At 38.4% G+C, this 24,104-nt stretch overlaps 1 protein-coding gene across 1 annotated transcript in view; it reads right to left on the bottom strand.

Annotated features, from left to right (window-relative positions):
- STK39 (serine/threonine kinase 39) overlaps nt 1-24,104 on the bottom strand; it is a 308,961-nt gene that overhangs the window by 96,975 nt on the left and 187,882 nt on the right. The window contains exons 11-14 of the mRNA XM_049773425.1: nt 23,076-23,198; nt 22,759-22,788; nt 11,664-11,726; nt 9,026-9,093 (exon numbers count right to left, since the gene is read on the bottom strand). Coding sequence (XP_049629382.1) covers nt 9,026-9,093; nt 11,664-11,726; nt 22,759-22,788; nt 23,076-23,198 — 284 coding nt within the window. The remainder of the gene's footprint in view (nt 1-9,025; nt 9,094-11,663; nt 11,727-22,758; nt 22,789-23,075; nt 23,199-24,104) is intronic.

Here is a 24,104-nt window from a genome sequence, read left to right as displayed (position 1 = left end):
TAGAGGCTTTGTGACTATTAAACAAAACCTATAGGACACACAGGACTCATGGCACACACTAAATAGTAGGTGCCTTCAACTTTTGGAAAGAAAGTGCTGATGGTAAAACTAATAAGGCAAAGTTAAAGATGACTCCCATTTTCAGTGGAAAGGAAATAACCAAAAGAGAACATTCCAAAAGATGAAATAAAATATTTTTACATTAAATCTATTTCTAATTACTTGGTGCCTACATAATAATGCATCCTTTGGATCAGTGGTCCTCAAACTATGGCCCGCGGACCACATATTGTATTTGTATCTGTTTTGTTTCTTCATTGCAAAATATTGCATAAGAATTCATTCATAAGTTTTGTTTTTACTATAGTCATACCCTCCAATGATCTGAGGGATAGTGAACTGACCCCCTGTTTAAAAAGTTTGAGGACCCCTGCTTTGGATGTTAAAAAACAAACAAAACAAAACAAAACAAAACAAAAACAAAAAACTCCTGGTTATTATGGGAACAAATAGCCCAAAGTTACCACTCAGACAAAGGGGTTCTCACCTTCATTTAAGAACTCAGAGCTTTCCTTTTCATTTGTCCTTTTACAACATTTCTAACTTTCTCCCCTTTGAGTCATTTGTACAAGGCCTGATCTTTCTGCCTACTGGTAAGCTTTTTGAGTGTAAAAATCCTGTCTTCATTCATTTTCAGATTTTCAAATAAAGACTCAAACACAAATAAAGGCCTTAAGTAAGTAGTTTATTGAGGAAAAAAATATGTACTAAAAAGTGCTGTCAAAACTGAACACTATACCTATACTACCTAAACCTTTAGGGGAAAAATTAATTCATCTCCCCAACAACTTGACTGGTAAGGATTATGTAACTTAACCTTTTTTTTTGGGGGGGGGGTTTGAGTTTTGGGGCCACACCTGGCATTGCTCAGGGGTTACTCCTGGCTGTCTGCTCAGAAATAGCTCCTGGCAGGCACAGGGGACCATATGGGACACCGGGATTCGAACCAACCACCTTTGGTCCTGGATCAGCTGCTTGCAAGGCAAATGCCGCTGTGCTATCTCTCCGGACCCGACTTAACCCATTTTTACAGGCTAGAGAACCATTTAAGAATGCAAATATCTCCTGGATGGTTATAATATATAATTATAATTTAAGTATACTGATGCCAAAACAATGAGCAACATTGTCTTATCAGTTTTTATTAAATTATAATTTACTAAGAAGTCTTTATAATATTAGAACAATGAAGTAAAATTTGACAGTACTGTCATCTAGATGATTTTTGTTTAAAAAAAGGTAATAAATCCTATTTAGAGATCACCTTTTTCTACAAACAGAAAAGCCATTTCATGAATTTTAAGTTTTCCACTGGCCTATCGAAGCCTAATGATACTGCTCAACAAGGGAAATCTATTAGGAGTAACTGATGGGACAAACCATAGCAAAGCATTCTTCTGTGACAACTGCCATAACTTCCTTCAAGAAAATCAGAAAAGCAATCCACAGGCTGAGCATTTAGGAGTATCAGCAACAGCATCTGACACAAAGGGGATTAAGAATTTAACTGATAAGTTTATCATTTTTCCAAATCACTGAGTCTGTCTACAACCACAGGTTTAATGTCAGAAATATCATTTTTATAAAAATGAAAAAATGTTAGCACAGAAATTGCGCTACCATGTATCACCACTATTTAATTATGATACTCTACTTAGTAATCATCTCCAGAGATGTATTTAAGAGGACTCATTTCCTTATCTTGTAATCTATATAATACTCATTTTTTAAAAAGTACAGATAAAAATTACCACATAAAATGAATAAGAGAACACTTGTTTAAAAGTACATAAAAGAAAAAGGGAAATCTATATTTTAGCTATATCTAGCATTTATCATTAAGACCTAAAGTCGAATTCGTTTTTTACAGATTGCTTTTATTATTTATTACTGAGAAATCATGATTGATAGCAGTATTGATCTTAATGTTTTTGGCTTAAAATGTTATTGCATCATACCCCAGAGTGCCAGTAATAGGTTCCCTTTAGAAACTAGTTAAACAATAGTATGCTTTTTAAGCAAAGAATTCACTTTTTGGATTTCTAGTCCTCTGCTTATTTTCACCATACATAATAGAGAAACAAATTACTTGAAGCCTAAATAAATGTGACATTTTGAAAAGTAAAATATATTTGTTTCCTACTCACAGAAGGTATAATGTTCCTGGCTTTTTGGTGTGGTTGGGTGAGAGGGAGGTGGTCAAGGAAGCCATATTTGTGGCAGGTAGGTGTAAAAATGCTTTGTCAGGATGTCAGAATGACCTTTCCAAGATGTGGAGGGCAGCCAGCCACATAGCCTTAGTTAAAGACTGAAGAAAGGTCAGATTGAACATAAGTTTCGACCCACCAGCCTGGAGAAACACAATGCACATAAATGTCATGCACACATGGACTCAGGAAATAAGATAAGGTAAGCATCAGATCTCCCATGATCAATGACCACATATTGTCTAAACTAGTGTGAGTCAGAGGTAATGTGCATGTATGGGGAGGAGGGACTAGGGGGCTTGTGGGTGTGAATATATTTGAGTGAGTATGGATGCCTGTGTACATATATATATGAAATACACATATTCATATATATGTGTGTGATGAAAGAAATGAGAAGGATGCCCAAAATAGATACGGCTCTCCAATAATTTGGCCAGAACTATCATTCAGCTTCTTTTCACACATAGGCTGGTTTAGGAAAAGTAAGTCTGAGTTTGCAGGTGGTTCAAAAGATCCAGAGAAGATTTAAATGGAAAATGGTATAATAAAGAAACTGTATGGCAGAGCCCAACATGTAATTGGCTTATGATATTAACTAGCATAAGTCTTTAAAGGATCTAAGAAAAGGAAGCTGTACTTATGAGGGAATAGAGGCAGGGAGAAAAAGAAAGGAAACTCTTACCTACACCTAACTGTTCCTGGATGGCAACCCCAGGATCTGTATTTGTTTACAATTTAAACAAAGATTCTGAAGCTGGGTCTAAAGATATACCCATATAACTTAGATGAATGTTTTTAAATATATGTGTCCATTTTAATTATTGCCATATTTTTATATTCCAAGACACTGTGATAACATCCAACATGGGGACCATGCTATTAGATACACTTTAAACTACAATCATTAACCTCAAATTATCACTGGTGTATGCTATTCACCCAATAGCATTTTTATAATAAATATATTCTCTAGCTCTCTGTAACACATTTCTCATTACTTTTCCATCGTTGAACACTATTTTCTTCTACACATATAACTGGTGACACTTTTTGTTTAGTTTTGAGGCAAAAAAAAAAAAAACCCCAAACACCTGGCGATGCTCAGGGCTTACTCCTAACTTTGTGGTGAGGTATCACTCCTGGTGGTGTTAAGGAGGACCATATGCAGTGCCTGAAATCAAATCAAGTTCAGTCATGTGCCAGGCAAATACCCTGCCTGCTATACTATCTCTATGGCCCAAAACTATGGGGAAACAAACAAACAAACAGTAAAGTACTTCACCTGCTGAAATCTCTTTAAATGTACTACTTGCAATCATGGCTCCCAATACAGTAGTAACACTGTTCAACTAGTGACCTATCCTGTCCCAAGGCTGGCTGGCACTTGGGATGAACTGGCTTATCATTCCAACCCACCTAACACAGGACATCAGCATGCACTATCTCCTCTTACAACCAAAGCCTCAGGCTCCAAAATGAGCATCTGGTGACATACAGATGCAGAAAATAATCTACTTCCTCAAACCCATGCTTTTATTCACAAGAACCAGAGCACACCCTCCTGTGGGAGAGGAACACCAAGTAGGGAGTAACCCAATAATACCATCACCAGATCACACCCTAGGGTGGAATATGACTATTGATTAGGATTAGCCCATAAATCCAACACTCACTCTCATCTGACTTTTCCTTTCCTATTAGAACAATAAAGAGCTAGGTTCAGAGTGATGGCACAGGGGTAGGGCTATAACCGTGATGGGGCTGACCTGGGACAGACCTAAGTTCAATCTCCGGCATCCCCTAGTGTCCCCTGAGCCTGTCAGGAGGTATTTCTGAGCTCAGAGCCAGGAGTAACACCTGAGCACAATTGAGTGTGGCCCAGAAACAAACAAAAAGAAAAATAAAGAACATGAACCAATAAAGATTAAATAAACTCTACTCCATATTTGCAGTGAGCCACTACCCTATTTTTTGATGCCAAACATAGCAAACTAGTAGCATGTTATGTACACCTAACATGTTAAGGTCCTTTGTAACTGCAGATCCATGCTTTACACTCTGACCAGAATCCAGTTCAGTCAACTTTGTCTACTTCTACCCTCTTGCCATGGCTAAGAATGTGCTTCATTTGGCCATATCCAATGGCTAGTTCTTGGATTCTACTATAATTGATCTATAATCCTAAATTTTTTTCACTTAATGACATTCAACTCAAATCCTATCATTCTTGTTCTTGAAAACATCAAAGCCTTCGCATCCAGTAACAGTGAGACCCAAGGTTTTCACCACAGGCCACAGGGTCCTACACAATTCAGCTCCTACCATATATCTCCTACCCATTCTGGTGACACTAACTGGTTCCCTAGCTGATTTTATAATTTCTCATCACATGTTTTCTGCTGTTTGCTATGCCTCACAATCTTGCTCCAAACAACATGATGCTTTGATCTTTCACAAAGTATGCTCAAACAATATTTTACTGAGAGAAGTCATCTGCCACAGGGAGAATTCTGTAATGGACTTCAATATATTAGTCCCCTGGTGCATATTCCCTGCTTTAATTCTCTCTCCGGAGTGTGAACAGGAGTTTAAATATTATGGGTCATCAGTCCTGTAATTGAGTTATATAAGATGACAAAAGTAAAGAAATTTTGCAGATGCAATCAAAAATCTAAATCAGCTGATTCAGAGATAGTCAAAAAGGAGACCATCCTAGCTGAGACTGGCTTAAGCAGGTGCAGGCTGAACCCTTTCAGGGAGGAAGATGGTTTACTAACTCCCTTAAAAGGACAAAATCTTGTCTATGGAGTAGATCCATATATGCAAGAAAATGCAATTTGCCAATTGTCAAATAAGCTTAAAAAATATTGAGGTCTGAATGAGTACATCTTTATTTCAGTCATGAGAGACACAGCAGAGAACACAGATCGGCATCAGAGTTCTGATCGACACAAATATGAAATAAGTGGGTGTCCTTTTTAGCTACTTTCTGTGGTAACTTGTTAGACAACCAGGAAAAGTGTTAAGCCTTTCTTTCTTTCTCTTTCTTTCCTTCCTTCCCTCCCTCCCTCCCTCCCCCCTCTTTCTTTCTTTCTCTTCCTTTCCTTCCTTCCTTCCTTCCTTCCTTCCTTCCTTCCTTCCTTCCTTCCCTCCCTCCCTCCCTCCCTCCCTCCCTCCCTCCCTCCCTCCCTTTCCTTTCTTTCCTTTCTCTCTCTCTCTTTCTTTCTTTTTATATTTTTGTGTTCCTAGGATATATCCCTAGGAGTGGTATTTTTTTCTTTTTAATATTTTTTATTTAAACACCTTGGTTACAAACATAATTGTGGTTGGGTTTCAGTCATATGACACCCCCCCATCACCAGTGCAACATTCCCATCACCAATGTCCCAAATATCCCTCCTCCCCTCCCCCACCTGTACTCTAGACAGGCTTTCTATTTCCCTCATATATTCTCATTGTTAGGATAGTTCGCAACAGTACAGCATCCCCACACTTGATGCTCCCAATGCTGTTTTTCTTCAGAGAACTTGGGATATAGACATAATTTGAATATATGGATTATTTCTTTCCCAGGCTCTAAATGGCAGCTCCTGCAGAAAAACATACTTTCTTGTTGCCATTGTTGCACACAGTAAATGTTCAATAAATCCTTCTATATTGAATAAATAAATGCCTTGTGGCATAGGTAACTATATCACTACCTAGTGATTGCAAAAATTTAAGAGCATTTAACTTCTAAGATACAAACCTGGAAATTAAACTATCAGTACTATACTCAAGAGAATCCAATGATACAGCTAAGAGATTCAGGAGTGCTCAAATATGAAAATGCTAGTCTAAAAAATACCCAGTAAGCCTTTAACAGATGATGTATATAAATAGCTAAGCATCAATGTTTATTTGGTGAAAGCAAATCTATAGTAAAATTATTTTCACTTTCTTCAAACTTTGTTCTTTGGTTAGATCAAGAAACCTACATTGAGAAGCCTTCATTTCAGCCTGCTCAAAATACATCTGAAGTCCCACATTTACAAGGGGGTGCCACTTTAAAGAGAGACCATGTTAAATTGGAAAAAAAAATCCCAGAAGTCTTGAGGGAGGAGGATATGGGAGGTAGGACGGTAACGGAGGTGGAGGGAAGACAATTCAGTGATGGGAATTCCCCTGATTTTATGTTAATATGTACTAAAATATTATTGTCAATGATATGTAGGCCACTATAATTAAAATAAAAATTATATTTAAAAAATCCAGAAGTCTGAGACCAAATAAATTCAACTAATTCTTTCTACAACACATCATAGGGTTTAGAGAATTTATTGTGAGAAGGGTAAAAATTTCTTATACTGGTTTGCCGAGAAAAAGTAACAACCAGAGAAATGTGTAAATAGCTCTCAGAAAAAAAGAAAATGCATTCATTTTATGTTTTTTAGGTATCTAGAACTGAACAACACCTGGATTTACAGCTTAAGAATTTACATGTAAATGTGCTTTCTGTGAACTTTCTTCAAGAAAGCCTGATACTCACAAGGAACAGAATTTAAACATGGCCAACCCCAGCAAAAAAAAATCCACTAAAATTTCCAGGGTAAAGATGAAGCATAGCAAAACTTTCAGTATCACAGAGGTGACGATGAAGGGGAAAAAAAATGAGCTGCAATATGTGTAGGGTCAAGGTAAATATCCAGCAGAGAAACTAGAAAAAAGATTCCTGCATATAAAGTATAGGAGGTTGGATGATTAGATTCTAAAGGTCACTTCCAAAACTAAGTCACTCAGTAGGCTAGCCCTCCACAGTGCCTCTCATAGTGCATCGCAAAGACAAATAATAAGTCCTACAGAGAGTGGGATTCAGATAAATATTAGTTGCATGAATAAATGAATGAACAAGTCAAGAATAAATGACAAGACTGCCTAGTTTCCAGAGTCCAAAAGAAAATGAAAGAAGGGAGGGGGTGAGAAGGGAAGGGGAAGGGAAGAGGTGGGGGGAAGGGGAAAATAACAACAAAAGGAAGGAGAGACATCTGCTTTATATTTTAAAGATTGCTAAACTCACAAATTGTAATAATAACGAAGGTTATTTCAAATAAGAATATCTAGCAATGATTTCACTCTTCCTGGCAAAGACTTTAGATAATGCTTGACTTCAAAAAGGGGCAATAGCCCTGAGGTGCTTGAGGAAGCCATGCAATGACAGGGATCAAATTTGGAGACTCATACATGTCAGACAAATGGTCCCACCCTTTGAGCTAGTTCTCCAACCCTGTGATTTCACTTTTTGACTGAGACAACAATGTGAATTAAATTACACCAAGAATGGGTGTGAGGCTCCCCTGGTAAGTAGATGAAAACTCACCAAAGGTTGTACATGAACATCAAAAAAATTAGGTTGTTTTGGTGATGATAACTGACTCTGACATATGACTATTAAAAGGTTTGGAGGTATCCTTCAAAGTAAATTCAATTTTATAGCTCTAAAAATGGTCCACTGACCTCATTTTTATTAACTGTCAAATGAGAGTACATGTATAACTTTTTTAAATAGATTCAGGTGACAGGAATATACCCCAAGTGGTAGAGTATCTACATTCCTTGCATGCATGAGGACCTATGTTCAATTCCACTCATGGTGTTCCTTACCCCCACTGCCAAATGTGGCCCAAACAATAACAAAAATATATTCCACAAGGGATCAGATTGATATATTAATCTTCTTAGAATTCATCACTTCAGCTATTTTCTTTGCTCTTGACATAGCAATTTACATTTTGGCCATACCTGCCAGAACTCAAGGATGACTGCTAGCTCTGCATTCAGGAAATAATTCTGCATGGCTAAGGGGACCATATGGAATACCAGGAATTGAACTCAGGTCAGCCACGTGTAAGCCAAGTACTTTACCCACTGTACTATCCCTCTGGCCTCTGTTATACTAAATTCTAAGAATCATATAAAGATAGCCCTTTTACTCCTAAAAATTCTTGAAATCAGATGTCTTATTCACTAGATAGACTACATTGCTAGGCACTATATTTATATCCATTTGCTTTAAGACTGCGGGTCCTTTCAAAATGTATCTCAACAAAAATAGGGGAGAGGGGTGAAGCGATTATGGAGCGGTAAGGCATTTGCCATTCACGTGGCTGATCAGGACAGACCTCAGTTCAATCCCTGGAGTCCCATATGGTCCCCTAAACCAGGAGCGATTTCTGAGCATCATCAGGTGTGGCCCAAAAACCAAAAAAAAAAAAAAAATTATATATATATATATATATATATATATATATATATATATATATATATATATATATCTGTCATTATTTCACAGTGGTTGATCAAACCTGCCAGTGAAAAATCTTCTCAATAGGCAACTTGTAGTACAAGAATAGTTTTTTCTCTCAGAGACTGACTGCTGAAGTGTGAAAGAAACTCATTAAAAATCTCTTACTGTGATCTTACATTGTAAAGAAGAAAAAAAAAAGACAAGAAAGAAAAGGCAAAAGGGAAAAAAAAGATTTAATGAAGGGTACGCTGAGCCTGAAGACACACTGGTGGCGCTTTTCTCACTGTTGCTGCTTCTTTAGCAAGCAATTAGAAGAGAGCAATTAGTCCTGGGAATACAGCCTACAGTGGTTGTTTGGGGAAATCAAGTAAGTTAACAATTTTACTTTATGTTAATATTATGAAAAGTTAATAATGGAGATCAGCATACTGCATGATAGGACAAGTGATACAAAACAAATAGTATTATTTACCTTAATCTTAAAACGAGGTTCACAGCGCAAGAAGCTTCTCTGTAGTCTTCACTAGCATTGGGTAAGCCCTACAAAAACAAAATAACAAAGGACATCAGACACTTCATACAGAAGCCAAGGAATAGATATCACATGTACACAGTCCCTTTCTAGAAACTTCAAGCTAGATCAGGGGTGGCGAACAAGTTTGACATAAAGAGCCAAAATTTAAAACTGTGAGAGTCAGAGAGCCACACCACGCAGTAACCTGCCAAAAACAGACAAACACTCACACAAAAGCACATAATTTTAATAATAATCTATTAAACACATATTGCATTTTGCCATTTTGAATGAGGGTAAAAATCCTGCAGTGATGATGAGGGTGTGCTGCGTCCTCCACACTCAGAACTAACGGCAAGATGTGACCCAACATGTGACACACGGGTCTCCCGCTCCATGGTCAGTGCAGTTGTTTCCGAGGTATGGGAGACTGGAGGACGCAGCGTGGGGGCGGGACTACGCGCTCGGAGATCTCTCCTCAGGGGTCCCTCCTCAGAAGCAGCAGAACAAAAGCCAAACTTGGCAAAGAGCCACAGTATACAAAATAATAAGAGGCAAAGAGCCGCATTCATTGTGGCCGGGAGCCTCATGCGGCTCAAGAGCCCCATGTTCACCACGCCTGAGCTAGATCATGACACAAAAAGGGAGGCTTACTGGGTATGGCCAAAAAGTGGGGGGGGGGGGCTTAATTTGACCTCATGACATTTTCTTGTCAAGTTAAAAAAGAATCCTAATTCCCATCACAACTGCTGACAAGGTTTCATATAGAAAACCTCAGCTGGCAAATGGGCACTGTAGGAGCTGCAGTCAGACTAAGGAGGATCAGACACACAAAGGGACCCCAGACAACCAGGGATCATACTCATGGATCCAATAATGCACAAGACATGACCACATTCCCCCTCAGGGTGCAAGGAAGTGGAATCCAGACAAGATCACAAGTCACTGATGAGCAACACTAGGCCAGTGGTTTTAGGAAAGTACTTCTCCACTTGTAAAATAGGGTGAATAGAACTCAAATAGTTGCTGACAAGAGGGATGAAAGATAGTACATTAGGGACATATTAGAGACATACCTAGCATGCACCTGGTTTGATCCCTTGCAACAGAAGGTCCCAGAGCATTGCTGGGTATTATACTGGAGCCAACCAGCATCATCGTGGCAGTAAACTCCAGCACAAAATGGCCCGAGCACTATATCCATCCCACATCTCACACCAAAAACAAAGGAATTTGCAAGAAAAATCATATATGAAAAATAATAAAACATAATTTTATTGTATTATTATTTATTTTATATAAAGTGATCAAAATTTAGTATGTTATATTCTTACCAACTAGTGCTTTTTCTTTTTTCAGTGGCAACAATGGAACACGCGACCTCATACCTGTGAGCCATAGCCCTAGCCTGATACTATCTTCTAGTTACCAATCTCTTTTTTGCCTTCTAACCCATTCTTACTTGTCATTTGTTATTTGTCTTATTTGTTATTAGCTTTTTGTTATTCCATCAATTCCTAGGGTTTATTTCTATGTGTTTTACTTAATTGGCCGATGAATCAATCCTAGTTCTGCCTTCAACCCATTTGGTTGAACCCATTGGTCCACTTAGCCTCTGCAAGTGTTTTCATCCTCATTAGGTATCTGACCTACCCACCCCCTTTCTTTTCTGGTGGGGATACACATCTGGCATTGCTCAGGGTTTATTCCTGGGTATACTGTCAGGGAGCCATATGGGGAGCTAAGGATGGAACCTAGCTCACCTATATGCCAACCATGTGTCCTGTGTAGTATACTATCTCTCTAGCTTCTAGATATGACAATAAGAAAATGTCCCCAGACCATTGAATCCCTTTACTTGTGCCTCCTCGGTATCTAGCTATGTCATAAAACACAGCTCAAGTAGCAGAGAAATGAATTGAAATATACAGTTTTGAAGCAAACTGTGATCCTCAGGCTGGTGAAAATAGATAAGTATAACCCTTTAAGAACAAGAGGGTCTGGCCTATTCATCATATGGCAAAACCTGCATGATGGTTTGCATTTAGCCTCTATCCACTGCACTGTCCCTTGAAGAGAGCAGCAACCTGAATGCCACCCAATGGGCCTTCCTGCTCACATGTTGTCACTGTCATATAGTTTTTAGTATCAGCCATTGGACTATTATTTTTACAAGGCAAGTTATAGGAACAAATGGGCCAGTAAATTTCAATGATAAAAAAAATTATGAATAGAGGCTACAGAAATCCATCCAAGAACAAAAAAACTGTATCAATTAACTACAGTGTTTTGTGGCTGAAATCTAGTAGAATGGTGACTCATTTTCTTTCCTCTTATTATTTCACACAGGACTGGCAATTTCAGCAGCAGTCTGGCAATTCTTTCTTGCTCACAAACCTATCATTTAAAGGTTGGAGAGTTCTGAAAATCATGTCAGTAATGACAGTAGTCTTTCTCTCCATACCCATTAAAAAGGAGTTTACCAGCCCGATTTGAAAAAACTACCCTGAAATAGTGTGTCTTTCTAAAATGCTGGTGATCCGACAAGACTTTAAACAAAGCATCTCAACAGCTAATGCCTGGCAGAGAAACTTACCTGAGGATCCTGTACAGAGAGGGACTGGATTTGCTCTGGTAGGCTGCTGGTGTTCACTGCTATCTGCTCAGATTAGCCAGCGTAACAGCGCCCAGGGAAAGCAAGAGACATGGAGGTCAGTGTGGTTACAGTTTGGCCCAATCATAGTAACAAAATTTTAAATGACTGAAAATAACGAAGAAACTATTTCCCACAGTGCTTTTTCCTTCATGATGTCACAGTAGACATGACTGAATACGCCAGGCCACTGAATTAGAAAGGAGACAGCCTGAATGAATACATATTTGATCATTTAAGTGGAATCAACAGAGTCCCTGGGACAGTTTTTCCTTGTTTCAAAATTTTGACAGTTAAGGTTTTCCTGATGGAAGTTGGTAGGATTAGTAAAACCTGACCTTATTTTAATTATTACTTTGCTCAATTTACTGAAGGTTTTTGGGTTTTGGGCCACTCCTGGTGATGCTCAGGGGTTACTCCTGGCTATGCACTCAGAAATCGCTCCTGGCTTGAGGAACCATATGAGACGCCGGGGGATCGAACCGTGGTCCATCCTAGGTCAGACACGTGTTAGGCAAACGCCTTACTGCTGCGCCACTACTCTGGCTTATTACTTTGCTCAACTTACTCAAGGATTTTTTTTTGGTTTTTGGGCCACTCCCTGTGATGCTCAGGGGTTACTCCTGTGACGCTCAGGGGTTACTCCTGGCTATGTGCTCAGAAATCGCTCCTGGCTTGGGGAACCATGAGACGGCGGCAGGGGATCAAACTGTGGTCCATCCTAGATCAGACACATGCAAGGCAAACGCCCTACTGCTGCGCCACTTCTCTGGCCCCAATTTAATCAAGGATTTCAAAAACATTAAATGCAGTTAAGTTTATTTATTTTTGATGGTGGGCATGGCAGTGCTCCAAGGACCACATGTGGTGCCAGAGAGGGAACTTGGGCTACCCATGTATAAGGCAAGCATCTTATTCTGTATTCTCTCTCCAGACACGTGTAGTTTGATTTTTAAAAACCTGTTTTCCCTCTAAAATTCTTTTGTGACTAGGTATATTTTTATTTTTTATTTTAATAATTTTTATTGTGACCAAAGTGAATTACAAATCTTTCACAACAGTATTTTAGGTACATAGTGACATTGAATCAGGTGGATTTCCACCACCAATGTTGTCTTCCCTTCACCCCTGTTCCTAACATGCATCCCATAACCCCCTCCTTTGTCCCCCGAGCTACTAATATAAGTGGTCCCCTCTGGGTATACCTAGTTGTAGAATGGATATTGATTCTGTTGTCACCGATTCTGGATTTGGTGTTTAAGTCTGATCATTTCTATTTAAGGTTGAAAACCTGACCCTATGTATAAAAAAACCTAAATGAATATTTCTATGTGAAGTCCTACTTATGTGAACTTTGCCTTGGAACAAAACTTGAAAATATATTTTAAAATATTATTAAGGGGGGGCCAGAGCAGTGGCACAAGCGGTAGAGTGTTTGCCTTGCAAGCACTAACATAGGACAGACCACGATTGAATCCTCTGGTGTCCCATATGGTCCCCCAAGCCAGGAGCAATTTCTGAGCGCATAGCCAGAAGTAATCCATGAGCATCACTGGGTGAGGCCCAAAGACCAAAATAAAAAGAAAGCTATTAATGAAGGACCGGAGAGATAGCACAGCAGTATGGCATTTGCCTTCTGTGTGGCCAACCCAGTATGGACCAGGGTTCAATTCCTGGCATCCCAAATGATTCCCCGAGGCTGCCAGAAGGGATTTCTGAATACAAAGCCAGAAGTAAGCCTTGAGTGCAGAAAGGTGTGGCCCCAAAACCAAAAATAACAACAAAATAATTAAAACAGTAAAAAAAAAAAAGAGGAAAAGACAAATGGTATTGAAAACACCATAAAAAAATTTCCATATCTGATTTCACTTACTGTCAATTCTAAAATAACAAAAACCCTCAGAAACTCTGTAGCAAGATTTTTCAAAAATTTTACTTAAACATGAAATTCTTATTACTCTGTACTTCTCAGAAGTGCAATAGTACAAAAGGGTAGGCAGCTGGTATTATGTGTGCTTGACCAGGGTTAGGTCTCCATCAACATAGATTCCCAACTCTAATAACAAGGAATGATCTGAAAACAGAGACCAGGTGTAAAGCCCCTGAGCCTGACCAAGTGACCCCCTCCCAAACAACAAGTAGCTATTTAGTAATGAATTAATGGGGGGGGGATTATAGCAATGTTTGCAGTATGTTTGGAACATACACAAAAAAATAAAGCCAGACTGAGGAAAAATTAGATAAACATGAATAAACCAATTCCATTAAATTGGGTCTAGCTGATAGGTATATTTGGGTATGCTTTAAAAATGCTTTTAACATTGCTATATATTTTTTATTTTTCTTTAGTAAAATGACAAAGGAAACAAACCATATTTGAAGAATAACCTAATTATATTCATTAGCCAGCCAAAAAATATTGACCTACAACAAATAAATCTTGTAAAGATCCTTTCAGGCTGACTGAAAGTGTGAAGTAACAGTTGTTAGCAATTAGAGCAGAATATACTTTTCACAGATCCCATGGTATTTACTAGAAGTAGCAACTTGACTTTCCGCTTGGGAGGTCTCATCTCCTGTCCTGAAACCTTAATCTGAGTTAATAATCATCAAGGTGTAGAGGCACTTAACTAAATTGTGAGGCAGAAATCTCACATACTCCCAAACCTCACTATGACAGTTTCATCTTGCATATAATCTAATGGGACTGGCCTGTGACTCTTAACAGTGTACAGGATGGGCAATTCCTCAAAAAATGTGCAGAAGAGCTAGAGAGATAGTACAATGATGGCATGTTTGCTTTGTACATGGGTTCAATCCCTGGCATCCCATATAGTCCCCTGAGGACCCCCAGGAGTAAATCCTGAGTCCAGAGGCAGGAGTTACCTCTGGGTACTACTGAGCATGATCCCAAAATAAAAACAACCAAAAAAGGTAAAGACAATGTGCAGAGATGTGGAGGAGAGTTTGTGAAGGGGGGGTTCCTTGCACAAAACAATTAAACAACCAACTCCGGTGTCCCTCAAATTTGACCATTTGACTACGTTATGTTGGGTGTGGTATTTGTGAATATGAAAACATTAAGAAGTTAAATAATGCAGCTGTTACCAACACTATAATGTAAATTTGTCCTGGATTATTTTTCTTTGGAAATAATTTACTCTCAAAAGACAATCTGAGAATATGGGTATTTAGAACTCAGTGGGAGAGAGGAAAAAAAATACATAAATGCTGGACTGTCCTGGAAATAGTTTGTGATGGGGCTCTGAGACTGTGTGAAAGAAGAAAATATCTCAAAATAGGTGAAACAGACAATGTCTGTTACCAATTTTTCACAGAGCTCTGTCTCATTTTATTTTCTATTTTTAAAAATACTGTAGCTAAATGCAATGTGTTATCCTGGACTGGATCCTAGTACAGAGAAAGGATGCTAGTGTGCAAAGCAGTAAAACAGACTACAGTCTGGTGTTTAGTTAATAGTGATACAGCATTGATGATTTCCTGATTGTGACAAATGTACAGGGGCTACAGATAAGAAATTAATCCTGAAGAACCTGGGTTTGGGAAATCCTGCATGTTTCTGAAACACTAAAAGTGTTTCAAAATAAAATATTTTAAGAAATAGAAATATCAGGGGCTGGGCAGTGGCGCTAGAGGTAAGGTGCCTGCCTTGCCTGCGCTAGCCTTGGACGGACCACGGTTCGATCCCCCGGCGTCCCATATGGTCCCCCAAGCCAGGAGCAACTTCTGAGCGCATAGCCAGGAGTAACCCCTGAGCGTTACAGGGTGTGGCCCAAAAACCAAAAAAAAAAACAAAAACAAAAACAAACAAAAAAAAGAAATAAAAATATCTGATCATAGTCACTAGCCAAAAGGGGGAGGCAAGCTTATCTACACTAAGAATACCTTTTAGAAAATGTTATCATGAAAATAAAAAGCCAAAGCTATCTGTGATAGTAAGTTTATATTTTTAGTAGTAGAAATCAAAGCTTCCTTTCCATCATAAATGGATATAAAACAGACATGAATATATGTTGACAGGAATTTGGTAAATGAAGTATCAACAGAAAAAGATTTAAAAGATAAAGGTAGTTCAAGAATCATTAGGCAATAGCAAGAAGATACATAAGCAATAAATTTAACCTTCATATGTCTCTGATCTCTAGTGAAATTTACTCAATCCATACCAATTCCATATCAAGTGTAAAACATTTTCACAGTTAACCTAGCCTGGATTCTAACAAACTTTTCAATATATCTTTTGTGGGCCATATGGGGGATTTAGCCAATAAAACTTCCCACCTGGCTTCCTTATACTTGATTAAACAGGGCCAACTTTTCAAAGACTAAGAGGAAACATATGTCTTAGTTCCTTTCTCCTTTTATTTTCATTTTATTAAACTCCTAATAGATTGTTAAAAGGAATATCCAGCACATAATCTTCCTAGACTGATATGATTTGGTGATTAGTGTGGCATTTGGAGTCAATGCTTCTCCAGCTTTACTGCACTGCACAATTATGTAAGTGTTAAAAATCAGAGTAGCCTGAACATCACTTCAAATCATCAAATTATAATTTGAGAACTAAGACTAGCACCCACACTTAGTTTTTTTTTTTTTTTGTCTACACCCAGCAGTGCCTGGGGCTTACTCCAGGCTCTCTGTTAAGGGATCTCATCCAGCATTGCTTAGGGAACTGGGCCATTTGTGGTACTAGGGATCAAACCAGTTAGCCACAATATCTTTCCCACTGTACTATCTTTTCTGGTCCAGCCCTTCACCCACAATTTTTAAATTTTCACTTTTTGTAACACATAGCCAGCACTAATATACTTTTTCCCAGTTACACCTAATGGAATGATTGTGGAAAGGGACAATAAAATGCTGGTTTGGTAAAGAAGATGTAATAAAATACATTTAATTGATAAATATATTTAACTGAGGAGTCTTAGTTAAAGGAATCCTCCCAACAACTAAGTTTAAAACTACTTTCACGGGCCTGGAGAGATAGCACAGTGGCATTTGCCTTGCAAGCAGCTGATCCAGGACCAAAGGTGGTTGGTTCGAATCCCGGTGTCCCATATGGTCCCCTGTGCCTGTGCCTGCCAGGAGCTATTTCTGAGCAGACAGCCAGGAGTAACCCCTGGGCACCGCCGGGTGTGGCCCAAAAACAAACAAACAAAAAAAAAAAACCACCATCCCAAATACCCATCTCCCACCTTCTCCACCTCCCACCAAATGATTAAATAAAATCAAGTTGTGTATTTTATGATGTAGAAAAATATTCCAAAATCACTGTGAAAAGTCAATAATGGAATACTGGTTTTAAATTATTGTACAAGCTAGGAAACTAACTCAGGCAGCCAGCCATTACAAATACTGTTGCCAACCTGTACTGCCAAAAAAGAAAAGTGTAAGCAGGCCCTGTTGCTTTGCTCTCTTATAAGCCCACAAGCCCAACACAAGTCCATGTAGAAATCAGGCACAGGTTATGTATTTACTCTGTTAGCTACAATTATTATTATTATTATTATTATTATTATTATTATTATTATTATACTACATTAGATCTTAGCCAAAAGGCCAAGAAGCAATATTTATAATTATTGTTATAAATAAGTAGTCTAGGGACCGGCAAGATAGCATGGAGGTAAGGTGTTTGCCTTACATGCTAAAGGACGGTTGTCTGAATCCTGGCATCCCACATGGTCCCCCAAGCTTGCCAGGAGGATTTCTGAGCATAGAGCCAGGAGTAACACCTGAGCGCTGTCGGGTGTGACCCAAAAACCAAAAAATAAAATAAATTAATTAATTAAATAAATAAATAATACTACTACACTGACTTCCACTATTTAAGGTTAAGATAATAAGTGAAAGAAAGTAGGAATTTTTTTTTTTTTTTTTTTGGTTTTTGGGCCACACCCAGTGACGCTCAGGGGTTACTCCTGGCTATGCGCTCAGAAGTCGCTCCTGGCTTGGGGGACCATATGGGATGCCGGGGGATCGAACCGCGGTCCGTCCTAGGCTAGCGCAGGTAAGGCAGGCACCTTACCTTTAGCGCCACCGCCCGGCCCCAAAAGTAGGAATTTTTTTTATCGCAAATTATTAGTTTTAATAAGTCAGGTTAGAATTGTTTGGCTATAAATCTCAAAGTGAGCACAGCTCTGGAACCTTGCAGTTGACACTGAAAATGCTCTTGAATTTTAGAGACTCAAATATGAGGCAGTACCAGGTGTAAGAATCCAAACTCCACTGACAAACCTCTGCACATGGGCCTCCCCAATCTTCGCCAACTAAGGCTTTAACTGGGCACTCTGCTATATATTTCCTAAGAAGCCAAATGGATCCTTCTAAAATTTTCGACTTATGTCCTAAAATACCCCTTTATTGTAGCAACTTGCTCTTTCTAAATATGGAATGTTTGGTAAACCTCCCCTGAATTCTATAATATCTGATCTTCCCCATCCCTGCCCACCAATAATACTCTCATAAATATGAACATTTACCTAATGTATTCATGTTAGTAACAAACACATAAAGAATGTCTGTGAGATGCAAAGGAAACACAAACATGAATGGAATCATCCCAGTTCCAGTCTTCAAGTGGCTTGAAGTCAAATAAATGACTAAGCTGAAATTTAAAAGACAACTATTGTTGAAAAGCTTATTAAAATGTAAACATTCTGGCACTTAAATGTGCCATTTGGCATAAGCAAGCATTTTCTCCCTCAAAGAAGTTTAAAGGTATAACAGAATACTGTCAGACTGTACACCTGGCAGTCTTTTTCAGCTCTACTGAGGCATAATCAAATAAAAAATTTAAAGAAGAAATTTAAGTGGCAGTGTTATCAGCTATGCTTCAAATCAACAGGTACCTGAATTTACATATCTATAAGAATATCACAGATCTATGTATCTGTTTCCCTTAAAAAGCAGACAAAAGTGTTAATGGAGTAAAGCTTATAACAGCAATTGAAATTCTCATTCATTTCAACACAATTCAATATAATACTATGTGCATTATTTAAATATGAAGAGGCAGTCTCAACAGTGATGTAGTAAGATTTCTAAGATACAAGTTCAAATAAAAATTAAGTTTTTTTAAAAGGACCTTTATTTTTTATTGAAACCATTGTGATTTACAAAGTCCTTCATAGGTGAGTTTCAGACATACAATGAATCAGGGCCAATCCCACCACCAGCGTCAACCTCCCTCCACCACTGTTCCCAGAGTGTATCCCAACCACCACCTTTTGGCCCCCAGCCTGCCAGTATAACAGATCCATTTAAAGTTTAGACTGTTCAAGTTTGGGTCTCTTGATTCCATTGTTGTTGACTTAGGCTTGGAGGTTTAGTTCTGCCTTTTTTTTTCTCTGTCAATGTACCTGAGACTGCTTTGCCTCTGGCCCCCATCCTTTCATATTTGTGTTTCTCTTTCTCCACTCTGTTTTTACTTCTTGCTATATTCTAGGGCCAAGGGTATTCAGAACAACTCCCATTTAGACCACTGTATTTCTTCATGCAGTTTGTCTAAATACCACATATATATAATATCATTGTGTATTTATTCTTCTCTGGTTTATAAAGTTGCCATAATCTCATGTTTGTTTGCTCAGAGGTTATTCCTGGCTCAGCAGCACTCAGGAATTACTCCTGGTGGGTTCAGAGGATGATATGGGATGCCGGAGATCGAACAAGGTCTGTCACACCCAAGGAAAATGCCCTACCTGCTGTGCTATTGCTCTGGCACCATAATCTCATGGTTTATTTTTTTTTGAGTGGCAAGTAAAAATTAATTAATATAACACACCTAGAGTAATAGTAAAGTGAGTAGGGCATTTGTCTTGTATGAAACTGATCCAGGTTTAATCCTTGACATCCCATATACTTCACTGAACACTGCAAGGAGTAATCACTGAACATACCTAGGTGTGACCCCAAAACGAAAAAATAAAACTTGTGTATGTATTTGTGTATGAATGAGAAAAGAGGTCTGGAAATCAAACACAAATGATATATCTCTGTAGAAAAAAAAAACATGATGGGAGAAGGGACAAAGAACAAAGGCTTTTCTTTTTCTGTAAATATTTTCATTCTGACAAGCCTTTTTACCAATCTAAGTTTCTTCTTGAAAGGAACTGACATTTAAAATTACAACTCAAGCACCAAACTCCTTGTATCACTATCCCTATTCTAAATGTTTTACCCTGACTTCTATTCCACTGTAACAAACCACATTGTTTACTAAGTTATCAAAATGGCTATGTATATTCTTTATCTACTCCCCCTTTATGAGGGGATCTTTGCGGGGCTATATCTGGTACCACTCAGGGGTTTCTCCCAGTTCATGCTACTTCTGATAGTGGTCAGGAGACTATGTGGTTCTGGGGATTGAATGTTGGCCTCCTGCATGCAATGCTTATTAACCCAATTAACTACCTCTCTAGCTCCTCTCTACACCTTTTATAAGGTAAGATCCATAAGAATAAGGATTTCACTCTCCTCATCATTTATCATATCTTAAGAAACTATTGAAAAACGCACATAGGAGGCAAATGTGTAGTTGTTTAGTAAGTTGAATTCTGTATATTCAACAAATTTTAATCCCCTTTATAACAATGATTTTTCTGCTTCACTCACAAAATGTGATTTGAGTGATTGGATAATAAGGGGCTACTCTAATTAAAAGCTAAGTAGAGGGGTTAGAGTGATGGCGCAGTGGTTGGGTGTTTGACTTGCACACGGCTGACCCAGGATGGACTGCAGTTCCATCCCCGGAGTTCCATATGGTCTCCCAAGCCAAGAGAGATTTCTGAGAGCAGAGCTAGGAGTAACCCAAGCATCACCAACCTCCCTCCCCCAAAAAACGCTAAATGGGCAAAGAAAGCATCACTTTTAGTCATTTCTTTCAAAGTTCTGGATATGGAAGTGCCAACACCAAAATAAAACTGGCCTGAGAAGCTAACAGCAGGTGGAGTCAGTGGTTCCCAAAATTTGGTGAAAGTTTTTACATTTATAGACATGCATCGTTTTGTGAAAATAAGAGGTCTAGCTGAACTCTTTCTTGACTAAAAAGTGGGATGGAAATAGACACATGCCACTGGGAAATGAATGAGTTTAAGTACAATTAAGTGCCTAATATTTTCATATCATACTCAAGATCAGCAGTGATTCTTGATCATCAGCTAACAGCATGCCTTCTATTCTTCACGCAAAAATTATCCTTGTCAAAAATATTGCTGTTATCTAAATAGGAAAATCCATTAGAGCAATTTCAATAAGTACAGAGTAAAAACCCTGTGTTACAAAAAAAACTCAAGCTTCTCATGAGGATGGGTCTGCACCTGTCTGTAGTGATAGGACGGGATTCAATGAGTATCACCCAGTGATGATTTTCTGTGGTGAATGACTAACAGGTGCTTTTTGAGTCAATGATACTACCAGAAATCATGTTATTTTCTTCTCTCTGATCAGAGGTCTGAGATGAAAAACTTTGCTCCAGAGTCCCTTAGTCTAGATAAAACAGGAGAGTGTGCAGAATTCATATAACTCAGTAAGATCATTCTAAAAAGCCAGCATGACATCTAGAGAGACAATCTGCTCTCCTGCATTGCTCTCAGACATGGCCCCTAACACAGAGAGAGGACACCCTGGACCAAAGCTTATATCTACTGTACAAAATGAAAAGATTAGTCCAAATGAAAAATCCTCTATTTATAGGAGGAAACAGGACCTGAGACAGTGTTACCAATAAAGCGCAGCCAGGCTGAGAATTCTCTTTTAACATTCTTTCAATATGGAAGTGAGGGTTGGGATTGGGGCAAGGGTGGGATGGAATAACAGGGAAGGAGACCCTACCATTCTGAGGCAATCCACCTGAAAGGTCAAGCTGTCTGCTTCCATTCGAAATAAATTTACTCACTCCTTTCAAGGACTAAATACACAAGAAACAATCTGCTTGTTTCACTCAAAATGTTGGGGGGGGGGGATATTATTTGTAACTCAATGCTATTTGTTTTTCTTACTCCGGCTATATCAAGGTTCACACTGATTACTAGGTCCATTTAAAGATGTTCAAATCTCATCCAGAAGAATTAGCAAATTCTACAGTCATAATTAATCATTATACACTGGAATAATTAAATGGAGAAAATAAAGCTAATCAAATAATGATGTTACCCCAATGCAGGGGTCTCAAACTCTCGGCCTGCGGGCCATTTGCAGCCCTCCATACAACATTTTGTGGCCCTGCCCTAGAGGAATCTTTTTTTGTTGTTTTGTTTTGTTTTAGTTGTTTGGGTCACACCCCCAATGTTCAAGGCTTACTACTGACTTTGCACTTAAGGATCACCCCGACTTTGCCTCCTGCGGCCCCCAGGTAAATTGAATTTGAGGCCCCTGCCCTAGTGATTTACAAATCAAGAATAAATGATCCAATCAGTTTCAAATTATTTCACTATATTGATTTATTTGAAAAGTTTAAAAGAGGGACTGGGGAAATAGTAAAGCAAGTGAAGCACACTTGACTTGCATGTGGTCAAGTATGCATCCCCTATTCCATCCCAAACACAGTATATGGTCCCAGAGCACTACCAGGAGTGATCCCTGGGCACAGAGCTTACGGTCAGACCTGAGCACTGCTGGGTGTAGCCCCACAAACCAGAAAAAAGGCCAAGAGAAGTTTTACTTCTATATCTGTTTATGAAATGACAGTACGATTAAGAATTGAGTTCATACTCTGCCAAGGATTCCACTGTGTACTTATTATAGCTTAATTTAATAGTTCCATTAACAAATACTTTATAAATATTGAGTATCTACCTTTGATGCACAAGAAAACTGAGGCTCAGAGAATAATTTTCTTAAATTTATATAGTCCCTTAGATAGAATCTGAGCCAGAAAAGCTTATGTACCTTTGTTTTTTAAGCAATTCCATAAGAACAAAATTTCTAAGTCTGTTCTGTTCCCCTCATGTACCTAACTCTAAGACCTAAAGGAAGGAAATGAAGTGTCAAATAAATTATAACCATCACTCACCTCTGCATTTTCTTCTTTTACTCTTCGTGACTGTAAGACAATTATTTTTCATTAATACACACATATAAAATACCTCAAAAAGAAGTTTTACCCAGGTTAGCTTAGAGGACTGCCAAGCTAACTTATTTGGTCTATCATCCCGTTTTTATATTTAAAAATATATTCAACCATTTCCCTAGAAATCAACCTTTCGTTTTATGCAAAAAAAAAAAAAAATAGAAAGGACTTCATGAAGCAGCAGTGTCTTCTTACACTCCCCCTCTGGCCCACAACCCGCTTTGGAGAGATTGGGTGACCCAATTGTCAATGTCATTTACCTTTTCATGAGAAAAGGCTGCCTTCCCTTCTTCACTCTTTTCATCCATCTCGTCGTCACTCCACTCCCAGTCACCGTCTTCTGTTTTATGAAGGTGACCACTCGATCCAGGAACTCTTCTTACCTGAATCAAAACAAACACATCCAATTCTTCACTAGCTGAAGGAAACTTCATGCAAGTATTGCTCCATTGAGATAAACACCTACCCCTCCAACAGCCTAAAAGGCTATATATCCGTGAATAACCAGCAGTCACCCAACCTTATCCCGAGATATTGTGTTCTTAAAATGTATTTCTATACATATGAAGAACTTTAAATATTTTGAGAAAACACCATGCAAATAAGCCATTAAGTATCAACCTTGTCTTTCACTTTGGTTTCAGCTAACACTTTATTAACTATTAAATACAAAAGGTATATAATAGGCTTCAAGGCTTATGTGTTTTGGAAAATGCATGCAAGCAACAGGCTGCTGAATGATAAGAAGTGGAGATCCAGGCAGCATAATGAAACACAATAGATGAGAGGTGTCAGAGACCTAAAGTCAGAGTCACAGAAGAAAATATATCCTTCTATTACAACCTTGCTCTTTTTCAGTATATGATACCTTGCTTCTTTTCCCAGATTTTGGCTCCACCTCCATGAGTAAAAGCAACATAAACATACACATACATACAACCCCACAGCTTCAGTCTATTCTTATGAATACACCCTGTACATTTTTAAGTCTCAAGAAATAGCTAAGAACACCAGCTGCCTTGCCAAGTAATCTAAGCAAATTATTCAGTCTTGTGCAATTATTTCTCAATTTTTTAAAACTAGAGTAGAGATACAATTTTGGGAGCATTCTTTCTAGATCTTTGTGATTGTAAAAGCATATCTTTGAAAAGGACAGGATAACTGAAAATAAACTGTGATCAAAGGAATCCACATTAAAAATGTACTGATTAAAAAATTTAAGTGAAAGCCAAGGAGCAGATGGACATCTGACCATAACTGTCAGTGATCCACTGATTCAAAAAAAAAAA

The sequence above is a fragment of the Suncus etruscus genome, chromosome 5 (assembly GCF_024139225.1).
Source record: "Suncus etruscus isolate mSunEtr1 chromosome 5, mSunEtr1.pri.cur, whole genome shotgun sequence".
NCBI lineage: Eukaryota > Metazoa > Chordata > Mammalia > Eulipotyphla > Soricidae > Suncus > Suncus etruscus.
Note: the sequence above shows the minus strand (reverse complement) of the source record. Positions and strands in the feature narration are given on the sequence as shown.